The sequence below is a fragment of the Battus philenor genome, unplaced genomic scaffold (genome assembly GCF_028537555.1).
Source record: "Battus philenor isolate CCGP_79_NKW_IND1 unplaced genomic scaffold, ilBatPhil1.0.hap1 SCAF_21, whole genome shotgun sequence".
In the NCBI taxonomy this organism is placed as follows: Eukaryota; Metazoa; Arthropoda; class Insecta; order Lepidoptera; family Papilionidae; genus Battus; species Battus philenor.
Window position 1 is genome coordinate 2,926,960 of NW_027181684.1, and position 13,121 is coordinate 2,940,080.

The following is a 13,121-nucleotide window of genomic DNA, read 5'->3' on the forward strand; positions in this document are numbered from 1 at the left end:
TAAGGTGCACAGAGAACGTTGCTGCCAATCTTCTGGAAACTTATTTGTGAGCAGTGGCAATACTATATAATTAATACACAGTGTAAATTATATTTATAACACTATATTCCAGAAATCGAAATCACGACCTACGATCGCATGTCTCAATCCTCTACCACGGTTCAAGTTGCACATCTCATTTTTGATTTGGTTAGTTAACAGATTCACTACACCTATGTGGCTAAAGAGTGGCCACATACAATGTGTGTTAATGACGTGAGAAAAAATAGTGATGACGAAGCCATCAGCACTGAAACGCGGTCTCTCACTTCGAGTATAATTGAATATTTAATGGAATCAGGCGTTACCTCGCGGAAGTCCACCCTAAGGAAGAAAAGGACCAATATTTAGCCACTTCCGCACATGAAGTGGTAGTCGTGCAATAAAATGAACCGCCCGCGACTACCACTGCATGTGCGGAAGTGGCTAAATATTGGTCCTTTTCTTACTTATAATTGGATAATTCACAGTCGTGCTGTGGAGAAGCTAATGACCCAGGATTTCTCTACAAAACTGAACCAGGAATGAGGTGATGCGTAGACGTCAGCGGCACAGTCCAGCGGACTGGCAAATTGAACTGGCAGTGCCGGCTAAAGGGCGCGTAGAGCAGATAATCGTTGGAGCCTATAGACCACAGACCGGCAATGGTAACACGTGCTCCCACAAATTGGACATGTGACCTCATAAAAGCTGTCAGAAGATGCTGAATGCAGGTCGCTTTTAACCTGTCCTAATGGAAATATATCGGTGGAGACTATGTCCAGCGGTGGACTTTTTGTTACTGAAATGATAAAATGTGTCTTTAAGGAAAAATGTTAATTATCGTCACTTACTCTCTTTTCTAGACACTCACTGTTCACAGATGATGACAACTGAGCAATATTATCAATAGCATAATTACGGTATTTAAGCTTAAAGCTCTAAAGAAGCTACTCAATTAGTCAGCAGAGAACAACGTGGACATTATCCGTCTCCAGTGATGGTATGGTGGGGTGTTAGCTATGAAGGAGTGACTGAGCCAGTTTGTTTGAGAAAAAGGTATCAAAACCTCGGCACAAGTTCACCACACCACGTTCATATTTCTTGTTGTTTCATGGTCCTTAAAGCAAAACTTGGCGCTGGGTCATAAAGCTGGATCCGAATCTTGTTAAGAAACGAACGTTCCCATCTTCATCAGAGTTGAATACTGGCCATCACCTAGTCCTTTTAAATCCACTGGATTATGATTTACAGACGGTTTTAGAGAGTTAAGCTTGCTATATACGCCATTATAATTTTAGAGTCCCTGAAACAATCCATACTATTGACATTGAATTTTCCCATAGAACAAGTACGTGATGCTATTGATAACTAGCTTCAATGTTTAAAAGACTTTATTGCAGTCAATAGAGACCGATTCAAATAAGCTTTATATATATTTTATTGTTTTAAAACTAACATATTGTAATAGTAATGAATTTAACATAGAATAAAAAAGATGTTGTTTTTATTAAGTACAATATTTATGGCAGGACTACGTATATACACATACACCATTAAAAATAAAATAATATAAATATAAGATCATTATTCAACTATACTTAGTAAAGCCATCAATGCTTCTTTTCTAAGAAAGCGACGTATAAAAGATATGAAGACCAGGTGACAGCGTTGAGGCAAGGGACGCTATCATCCGATCATACTATATGTAGATAGAAGCATATCTTCCGCCATTTCTTCTCCAACTAACGCTTTACGATATAATAGTAATATAAGCCAGGTAATAGCTATCGATCAAATCAAAGTTCGGCCTCACACTAAGCAGGTATTATAGACGAGTGACAGTCCGAGATCTTGGCGGCCTCGCAATCCATGGAAACATTGTAGTATGTAGTGGCCTGAGGTGAGGCTTCCTAGGTAGTCCTCGAACTTTACTGGGGATGCGCTAGGCACCCTCAGCAGCCTGCCACCTTGATGCCATTTAGACCGCAAAGCAAGTCAGATAATAATCATTATACATTGTAACTATGGCAGAAATAAGACCAGGCATCGGAAGTAACTTTAAAAGTAAATAAAACTTAACGGTATATATTCGATACTCCATTAAAATGTATTTCGTTAAAAATCATTCAGGGATGTATTCAGCTAGTACATTAAAATATAGTTATTGTATTTTTTTTAAGTTTCCAAGAATCGTAGCGTTGATTTTCATTCGAATGACGACGCCTTAGTTTTTCCATCGGTGAGGCGACCAGCTTCGCAGCATTCTTAGCTAACCCGCTCTTCTTGTCACACGCAATGGGCACGATCGAATACGGTGTCTATGATTCCGACTTTCTTCAGGATAAAAATATAGGAAAGATAATTATTGAAACACTAAATGTCTTTTATCACTAATACATCAAGTATTTCACTGTTGATTACTCTGTTCAATAGAACAGTCTATATCTTTTAAGTCCGGATATAGCTGAGCTGTACTGGTGAGAACCAGAGACAGAAGAGGAAAAAACACTAACTCTAATAATAACAGCGATAGTTTGTCTTTCACACGTGTTGTTTAATAAAGAACATTATATATAGCTGTTTGTTGTAAAGCTTATAATATTTCATTTGTATTTTGTCGGGGTAATATCCCATCAATTAACTGTCTAGTGGTTAGGATACCGTAATAAATTGGGTGATTGGTTATAAGTGTGAAAGTATTAAAGGAGTGAACTTACAGCTCATTTGCTGTCAGTTAATACATGGTGCACCAAATCCAGACATTAATAGTAGAAATTATAAATACTGGAGAGAAAATATTAACTTAAAAATTAAATACACTGTTGAAATAGGAATTAGTTATTTATTTTTTAAAGTATTGTCTTCTTCTTAAAATAAACATGTTTAGAAACACACTCGGGAAAAAAAATCATATCAAACAGGCAAAAAAAGAAGTAGCGGTTTTTATCGTAAATGGCCATTTCTTACGGAAAAATATTGAACTTGCGATATGATGGAAGTATTTACAAAAGAAAACAAATATGAAATAATAAACATTGTTATAAAGTCGTTCAAGAAACACTGAAGATATCAATTTAGTTTTCAATGTTAATTTTTAAAATGAAAAGCACAGATTCTCGAATGTTGTACGCAATTAATACGACATAAGCAGTATAAATGTTCTTAATATTTTATTTTATATAAAAAAATTATAATCACAAAATATATCACAAAATCAAGGACTATAAATACAGTTATAAATCTATTCCATTATAAAAAAAATAAAAACGTATATCTGATTATAAAAAAGAATAACACGAGTTAAAATCAAATTTCTCAGAACGCACAGATCATAATAATAACAAAACAATGTCCGCAACTATGGCATATATTCAAAAAGATATTATACCTTAATTGAAAATTGAAACTGATATTATATACCAATAATTTCAGCATAAAAAAAATCGTAGCATAAATCAAATAAATTAAACAACATTAAGATATTGTAAACAGAATAAAAGATCGACCGAAATCTTATAATGTCAATGAAATAAAATTCCAATTTTTTTTTGTTTATAAACAATAATTTAAAATATAAATATCTCGCGTAGTTTAATATTCGTTGTCACCCTAATAGATATAACGTTATACGTCTGTTGACAGTGCGAACATTGTCCTTATAATCAAGTCTTAGATTTATTATGATCATACAGGTTCGAATCCCGACCGGCTACTTTGCTTCTTGTCATTTAATATCTTTTATTATTAAGTTTTTACTGCACTTGGATCTAGTATCTAAATGTATAAATATACATACACGAGTAGGAATGATTAGTTTGTATTATATAATTATAATAAAAGAGATTTATTATTGAATCTTGTGAATTTTTTTTTGTAGCGAAAATATAATGAGATAAATAAATGCCATCTAAAATATCCACCTTGCCAAAAATAGACGTGAAACTGTTTTAACAATACCGCAAAATTACATTGGTCAATATTGGTTACAATTGAAAACGTAAGGAAAAAAACTAATTCGTATTCTCTGTCCTTGAAAATGATTATACCATTAAATGCTCTTGAGTATTATTTTCTGATATTTACAAATTTTGTCTACATCTACCAAAAAACTGATATACTTTTTCTTTATACACGCTAGATGGCACTGTAACAAAATAAAAAATATTGGTAATAATTATTTACACTTTCAAATACGACTATGTATTTTTAATTAAAAGATTATTGTTTTTTAAGCAAAAGATAGTTGATTCTTACTAATAATTTCGTAAATGGATAATACATAAACAATTAAATCTATAATTTTTAGTTTGTCACAATTGCTGAAAGATGGCGCTGTACTAAATTCAGATAATGTGAAAAAATAATTAAATGTAAATTATTATTAATTGCGACATGATGAAATGATATTTAAACTATCAAACAATGTAAAATGGACGTATGATATAACTCTAGGTCAGTGTCGCAGATAAACTCGTAGAGAGTAACGACGGCGGCGGTTTCTGTGAACGTATATATTTTAAAACATTCACCACGTCGTAAGTTGAATATATTTTTGTTACTGAATTTAAAAAGGATAGTTTGAAATAACTTATTTGTTTGTCACTGCCTTTTTATTAAAAACAATGACTTGAATATTTCAATAATTGTATTTAAGGAATCTAATAATATATTTTTTTATTAAAAACCGTTTAGCTGTTAATAAACTTTTATTGTAATATTCGACTCAATTTCAATTTTGTCCTGTCAAATAGCCTTTTTGTACAACAGAGCGATGACCTTTTAGCTTTTAACATGATTTTGATAAGCATTTATTAAAAAAATTAGAATACTTTATGCTAATCTGATTTAGTACGCGTTATGTTTTCGATATCTAATATATAAAATTCTCGTGTCACGGTGTTCGAACTTGACCGATTTTTACAAAATTTTATTTGCGTATTCAGTAACTCTGAGAATCGGCTACTATCTATTTTTCATACCCCTAAGTGATAAGGGTGGTCCACCCCTAAATATTTTATACTATTTTTTATACAATTTTTTTTATTTTTATTTTTTTATGATGCAGCATATAAAAATACACACAACCCGAAATTTTCACCCCTCTACGATCAAACCCTTATTTTTTATTTGTTAATTAAAAACTTTATTTTTTCTTGCAAAACAACGTTTGCGGGATCAGCTAGTAATATATAGAATTAGACATTTTTTTAAATTAAATCTGGAAAGGAAATTGTATTTCTTTGTACTTCTCCTTGTGTCAATTTTAAATTATTTTTTCTGCGATTTGTACAATGAAGCGTTAAATGAATAAACATGTATCATTTTCAATTATGTAATTTTGAATGCGTTGATAGATAAACTATCAGTGATAAAACTATATTAACAATTCGTTGTAAAGAATGCAAATCATTCCTAATTAGGAAGTCAGGCTTACAGTGACACGAAGACTTTCTTTCGCTCGTAATTATTGACACCAGGATAACTATTTTCGAAAATATATCTTTACAAATAAGTCCATATAGAGTAATTGGTTGTTCGTGTAAAATCTAGCTTTTTTGCTAACAAATGAGCTATACATTTACCTCTTTAGAGCTTTTAAAAAGTATAAAACAAAGAAGTATATAAATAAATAGTTAATTGACGAATAATAATATCCTACTAACTTTTATTGTTCATCTTATTTTTAATTAAACAAAAAGAATTGTTAAATCAACACATGTGTAGGTTGCATGTCATTAACATTGCAATTAGTTTTGTAGTTTTTATTGCCTTGTATTTATATATGTGTGTATTAATTTTTTATTGCAATCCTTCGTCGTAGTCGTTTCAACTCATGGACGTCCACTGTAAGATAATGGTCTCTTCTGAAGATGTCTATTGGGTGTTGGGGGATATATGGCCGGCGAATGGCGAAAGAAATGTAGTATTATTGATCTAATTAATCTGATACCGTTTCGTACAAACGGATTAGAGATTTTTAGCAGTTTTCTTAAAGGTAGTATTTCACGATGCCTTTTAAATACACTATTACATATTTGTACATATTTTAATTACAAGTTTATTATAATTTATGTAAACGTACACAATATTATCTAATATATAAAATTCTCGTGTCACGGTGTTCGAACTTGAACTCCTCTAAAACGGCTTGACCGATTTTTATCAAATTTTATATGCGTATTTAGTAGGTCTGAGAATCGGCTACTATCTATTTTTCATACCCCTAAGTGATAAGGGTTGTTCACCTTTAAAATTTATTTTTTATTTTTTTGACGAAATTTTTTGTTTTTATTTTTTTATGATACAACATACAAAAATACATACAACCCTAAATTTTCACCCCTCTACGATCAACCCTTATTTTTAAATTGAAAATTAAAAATATTTTTTTTGCAAAACAACGTTTGCGGGATCAGCTAGTTATATATATATATATATATATATATATATATATATATATATATATATATATATATATATATATATATATATATTGCGAGGCCACAGTTAGAAACTTGATTTCTTTAAACTGTATATTGCTTGTATATTTTTTTTTTAACAAAACAAATACATTTTCAATATCTCTACCTAGAGGTGGTATAGATATCATAGCAAAAATATCTCATGAACATCGATTACACTTCTTGCTGCTTAGTTTCGGTTGAAGTTGTTTCTATTAGCCCGGGGGCTTTTACTGCTTCATCAGAACTGAGTTCACGGAGCAGAAGAGTCCGTGAACTTAAAAATAAAAAAGAAGATGAACAGACGCATTTCAGTTGTACGATTACGTTCCCACGTAGTAAACCGATATATCCGAGTAGAGCTGTGTAGTGTTGATGTTGTGTATGCGGCTTGGGACGGCAGCGTGGACCACAGACGAACCAAGGATGGATTCGGATCCAACCTGGGTTCACCCACTCTGTTCGCAATTAAGGAGCGGGCGGCCACCCCCCTTAGAAAGGTTGCGGTGTAGATTAGCTATCAACGTAAACCAGGGCTTCTTAAACTTTTGTAATTCACGACCCCATTTATGATTGCGAATTTCTTGACGACCCCACACAAATATAAAAGAAAATGATAATATTTTTTGATGATTTATTTATTAGGTAACAATATACATTTGAAAATATTTAGTTTTAGAATTCGTTTTGAAACATACAAAAATTTAAAATTAAAAATATCAAAAAAAAATTTAAAATTGTATATATATTAGTTTAAAACCTTCAACAAATGTGCCTGTCTAGACGCTGCAAGTCCACTGTATTCCGCCAACTCTAGTGATGTTATAAAATGGTATATATAAATATTTGACATTAAAATCTCTCGACCCAAGAATTTTGCTACGCGACCCCATTTGGGGTCGCGACCCATAGTTTAAGAAGCCCTGATGTAAACAATTAAATAAGTACACGTACATGTTGTCTCAGTTAATTCAATTTAAAAATACGAAACATCAATTTTATTTTTAACATTCGGCTATATGTTAATTTACCCGACACTATATTGTACACTGATATTACCGATACTAATTTTATCTGTATTATGATGCTTAAATAAATATTCACTTTGGAATTTAAAGTCTCGTTGTATAGCATTATTTTTGATTAATTACGTATGAAGACCAGGCCCACCATCTCCTGATACAAACGGATTTTTTGCTATTTTTTTATTTGGTCTCCGTTTTAGCGGTATCTCGTACATTCCTCCGTCTTGATTACTCAGGGACAATTTTGGCTTAATAATTTTTTCGCGTGATTTTTTATTTACTCACTCTTCTTATTATCTCTTAATGTCTTTCACTAATTTCTCTTTTTTCTCTTCTTTCACTTTTCATAAATCGCTTCTTTTCCGCCACCATTCTTTCTGGCCTGCTACTTTACAATATTTATTTTCTTTTCTATATTTATTTAACGTTTTGCAATTCTCTTATTTACAATTCTTAATTTCTCAATTTTCATTATTATTTCTACAATTACAGTCAACTATAATTATTTCTACAACTCTTGTCTACAATTTATCTCATTTTCGTACTATTTTTGGGTTTATATATATATATATATATATATATATATATATATATATATATATATATATATATATATATATATATTTTTTACTATTTCCCTATAAACGTTCGGCAGTAATCCAAAAAGATGGCTTACCTATTTGTTCACCAATGAGGCAATATTGTTAGTTACAATACTTCGATCACATAGGAGGCAATCAGTCTAGATAAGCTAGTTACCGTAAGAAAATTAAAAAGAAAGAGACGAAGAAAGCGATCACCAATCCGATGGCCGGACTGTGCCGGTGGTGATAAGTGCAGCGGGCTGGCAGGCGCACTTTATTGCACGACTACATAGCGGAAGTAGCTATATATTAGTCCTTTTCTTACTTAGGATGGACTTCCGCAAAGTAACGCCTGTACCCATTAGATATTAAAGCCTCACATTGACGGTAGTGCTCAGAAAGGTACGTCAAAAAGGCCTGTGAAGACAACTCATTGAATCCGCGACTAAGGCTTTAAAGAAATGGCGCGACCTTCAGCAATGAATATAATTGAGTTTTATACATCTCTAAAAATCATATTAATGTAAATATATAAAAAAGGTCTTTAAACATTACTACAATACTGGCACAAAATAAGTTTCACAGGGTCTAAGCCTCCCTTTACTAAACTCCTAAGGCTTTTACGGTTGCTGATAATTTAACCTCTGGATTCACTTTGTCTTGTGCACCTACGGCGATTTAAATTGTGGGTAACTTGATCTGCACATCGTAAGGGGACTGCTTATAAAGAGCCATCCACTGTATCCTGGACGTCAAGTAGCGTCGAATATTCTTGAAAAATCTTTAACTTACTTTTATTTCTATTTATATCAATTTTTTCTTTTTTATTAGGCAACTAATGGACGTAATTGTGATTGGCTGTGGAGCCGCCGGGATCGCGGCGCTCAGGAGGCTCCACGATGCTGGACTGAAGGTCCTGGGACTCGAAGCCGACGACAGGATCGGCGGCAGAATACGCACCGTCGAATTTGGCGAATGCGCATTGGATCTGGGAGCCGCGTGGTAAATATCTTTCAATGTTATTATTAAAATAGAAATTACTATGGGAAAGAATGAAAGAAAAAGAAAGATTTTAAGAGGAATGACAGGAGAGCATAAAAACAAAAAAGAGTGTGAAAAAAGTAATAAAAGAGGAATAAAGACAAGCGCAAACAAGATAGGGGTATGAGAGTTCCACAATAGTGGAGTCCATTTAGAAAAATGTAATTATTTTTTCATATTGTCCAATAATGATAATTATGACGTCCCTTGGAGAGGCATAAGCTTTGCATTAATCTTCTATCGACTGACATGAAAGAATAAATGAATGAATTATTATCCATTTACCTAGGGTTATTCACGGTATTATCATGTAAATTAGAAGAATGTCTGAAAAACACAATTTGAAAAGAACCAACAATGAATTCAGCTGCTTTTTTCCTATCGATGTTCTATTTATTAAATAATATTTATTGTAAATGTCACTTTCGCCGCATATACTTTTAAAAATAATATTAATTGACAGATCTATGCAGTTTTTTTTTTTCAAATCATTATGTCACACTAGTTCATTGGCATTAATTATATAGGATTGTCACTGCTCACAAACAAGTTTCCAGAAGATGGACAGCAGTGTCCTCTGAGTACCATAATACCACACTGCGTTCTCCAACCGCCTGCTAAGCGTGGCGATTATGGTACATCCCTACGCGGATATCTTTAGAAGTAGCATATACCTTGTAGCCAGCGTCTATGGGCAGAAACGATGACGGGAAATAGAGAATAAAAAAACTAATTCTATGCCATATCTACCAGGTGTCATGGAGAAAAGGATAACATCGTTTTTGAGCTAGCGAACCCTCTTGGTCTGCTTGGGAGACCTAACCCTGATAACAAATGGTATGTCCTCTCAAATGGCGAGTTACTGCCAGAAGACAAGAGTGAAGCGCTGATGGAGGCTTTGAATCAAGAAGTTGGTAAAGCAGATAAAAACAGCAAGAAATCTATCAAGGAATGCGTACGAAATGCGTAAGTGTACATTTTAAGTCTACTCTTACCATTTATTTATTTTTAATTTTATGATCACCATTTCTCTGACTACGTGTAGTCTTTTAATCTAGAGTATAATTGCTTGAGATTCTTCAATATTTAATTTTCATAGAAAACTTAATAATTTTCTTAACATTCGGCCTTTTAATTTTGGCCTAATGTTAATTTTATTATATGCTCATCTATATATTTTCTTTTACATTTAAATCTTACATTTTTAAACACTTATTCTGTAATTTATTTACATCCTCGGTGTACATGCATTCTATTAAGTAATAGAACTAATACTGGGCTATTACTGCTCAAACTTCATCTTAAACAACAGCAATTGATCAAGGTAATGACGTTTTAGGATCAATCAGAATACTTAAACGCGTTTCAAGGCCAAAGTTGTAGTCAAGAAAAGATGGCGGATGACAAAAACAAAGATAGTTCTTTTTAACATATGCACGACGTAAAATGAGATATAACATAGAAAGTAAGATATAGTAGTGTTACAAAGTAAAATTACCTATTAATAACCTATATAAAAACTACCCTTTAGTTCTAGCAGTACATGGTGTACTGCTAGAACTAAAAGGTAGTTTTGTGTGTCACTTATTTCTCTGTCAAGGTGGCATACTTGCACTCTATAAGTGTGTGTAATAAAAAACCTTCCATACCACATTTTTGAGATTAATTAAATAATTGATTTATATTAAAAATAATTAGTCTCAAAATATATCTGAGCTAAAATAAATAAAAGTATTAAATAAGTTAAATATATTGTTTTATATCAGATAAAAAAAACACCTAGACCTCTCCATTAGTATGGATGAGGAACAAGCGTGATATACAAAAACGTATATGCACGTATAAGAACATATTTCCTTTTTAAAGTTCTCACTCATTCATGATGCACCTCTCAAAGACAGGTCAACAAAAGTCCAAAAATGATACTATTAAATATTATATTGAATATTGTTGAAATTTATTTCTATTACAATAGGCAAAACCGTATTTTCTTCAATCTGAGTAATAAAACGACAATTAATTTAACTTATTTATTACTTATCGGTTTATCTTGGCTCAGATATGTAACTGGTACTATTTATTTTTAATATAAACTTATTCTTTAATTTATTTTTGAAATAACTTAGCCTGATTTATAATAATAGACGATGGTTGTCTGATTATAACATAATGGATATGGCCTAGTGTATTGGCAATTTGTAGTGGTAGTGAGCAAGCTTCAAAACGCGCAGAACAGATGCTAGGGCTTTAAGCATCTGGAGTTCAGACCACGGACCGGCAAATGCAGCATATGACGTCCACCTATGAATTAGGGAAGAGCGCAGAGGTCGTCGGGTGACGACTGAAATCTACGAGGAAGACCATGTCCAGCAGAGGGAAACGACGGTGATAATGAAATGGTTGTAATTTTCAGAGCAAAATCAAACGCTATGTTAAAGAATGAACCATTAGCGAAATATTTCGTTGAATGGTTTGAGAGGAACAGCCATGTAGGAGGGGATCAAGACCCTCGACAAGGAAAATCGCTGAAAGGTCTTCAGGAATGTTGGGGCTGCGAAGGCGAATTCATGCTGAACTGGAAGGGGAAAGGTTTTAAGACAATTTTGGATGTACTCTTGGTAAGTAAATTCTGTTTATTAAAGACCACCAAACTTGTAATTTGAATCTTTTAATGTTTAACAAACACCTTTTATACGGCATATTGATCCTTGTTAATAGGTTCGTAGGTTTTATGAAGTATAGTGAAAGTAGAACACCTATAAATGCTAGGTTTAGTAGATATATAAAAGTCATCATGATCAATGCCGTGTCCATCGCGTACTCGGAGCTGATGACCCGTGGAACAAGTTTCAGGGTGTCTCCTTACAATGGCGTTCATTTTCAACGATTAAACTCCTGTACCTAGGCTAAAGATTGATGCGATAACTGGTCTTGCTTAACCTCATCTAGCAATTTCCCACGATCCTCATAATGTCATCGGTCCATCTAGTGGGCAGATAGCCCACGTCGCGTCTACTGGCTCGTGATCGCCACTCAGAGACCACAAATATAACCATTACCATACCATTAATAACAACAAAACAATGCTGTACACGATAAACAAAACAAAGCACCTTCCTCAAATTGTATATTCCATTATTTTATTTACACTAGTAGATAAATAAACGGTTGTGATTTTACAGAATAAATATCCGGATCCATCCAAAGCGATACCAGTACAGATAATGTTGAAGAAAGAAGTTGAAAGCATTAAATGGAGGAGCAGTCAGCCGGGACTCAAGCCGGAGAACTCTTTGGTTCAAGTCAAGTGCAAGGATGGAAGTCTTTTTGCCACCAAAAGCGTGATCGTTACAATGTCTATTGGAGTTCTAAAGGAAAGGTGATATGACTATAGCTGTCACAGTATAAGCTACGAACAACCGTCTTCTTTGACATGCGACTCGCCTAGAAGAACGTAAACTTGCTCGCATATCTTTATGATTTTATTTCCGCTGGTGAATAAACAGCTATACAATTTTGTTATTGCAAGTATTACATATAAAACAGCCATGTGGATTACCTTATATAACAGTGTTAATTAAAATAAGGAACATTACAACGATCTTCAAAGTTTAAAATATTTAACACTAAGCATCCTTCAGTTTCGCGAACTTAAACAATGACACAAACATATTATCTTTATTCTTTCGAATAGAAAATCTATTCAGTTAAGTACATTTAGTGAAGACATTCATATAATTGTCATTTAAATGTACCTTCATAGTTTTATTGGTTCCAATTTTAACCATAAAAATTCAAAATGTCGAACCTGACAAAAAACTCTATAGTTGTTCTTCTAACGCCAATTTTACAATTTCATTATATTCTCAATATCTGTCACGTATAATCAGCATGAAACTAATCCCAAGTGTCTTATATATAGTCTTATATATAGTCTTTATACAATAATTGAATTGAAAAAAAAATATTATAGAAACGTATGCTTTGTA

At 32.8% G+C, this 13,121-nt stretch overlaps 1 protein-coding gene across 2 annotated transcripts in view; it reads left to right on the forward strand.

The window, feature by feature from the left end:
- Positions 1 to 13,121, forward strand: part of LOC137923241 (spermine oxidase-like) — a 57,344-nt gene that overhangs the window by 41,527 nt on the left and 2,696 nt on the right. The window contains exons 1-5 of one of the 2 annotated variants that reach the window (XM_068766433.1): positions 4,488 to 4,556; positions 8,923 to 9,093; positions 9,886 to 10,098; positions 11,546 to 11,750; positions 12,315 to 12,511. In XM_068766433.1, the coding sequence (XP_068622534.1) occupies positions 8,930 to 9,093; positions 9,886 to 10,098; positions 11,546 to 11,750; positions 12,315 to 12,511 (779 nt within the window). In that variant the 5' untranslated portion in view covers positions 4,488 to 4,556; positions 8,923 to 8,929. Of the gene's footprint in view, positions 1 to 4,487; positions 4,557 to 8,922; positions 9,094 to 9,885; positions 10,099 to 11,545; positions 11,751 to 12,314; positions 12,512 to 13,121 lie in introns of those variants that run through there. The other variant, XM_068766432.1, reaches the window with a different exon arrangement.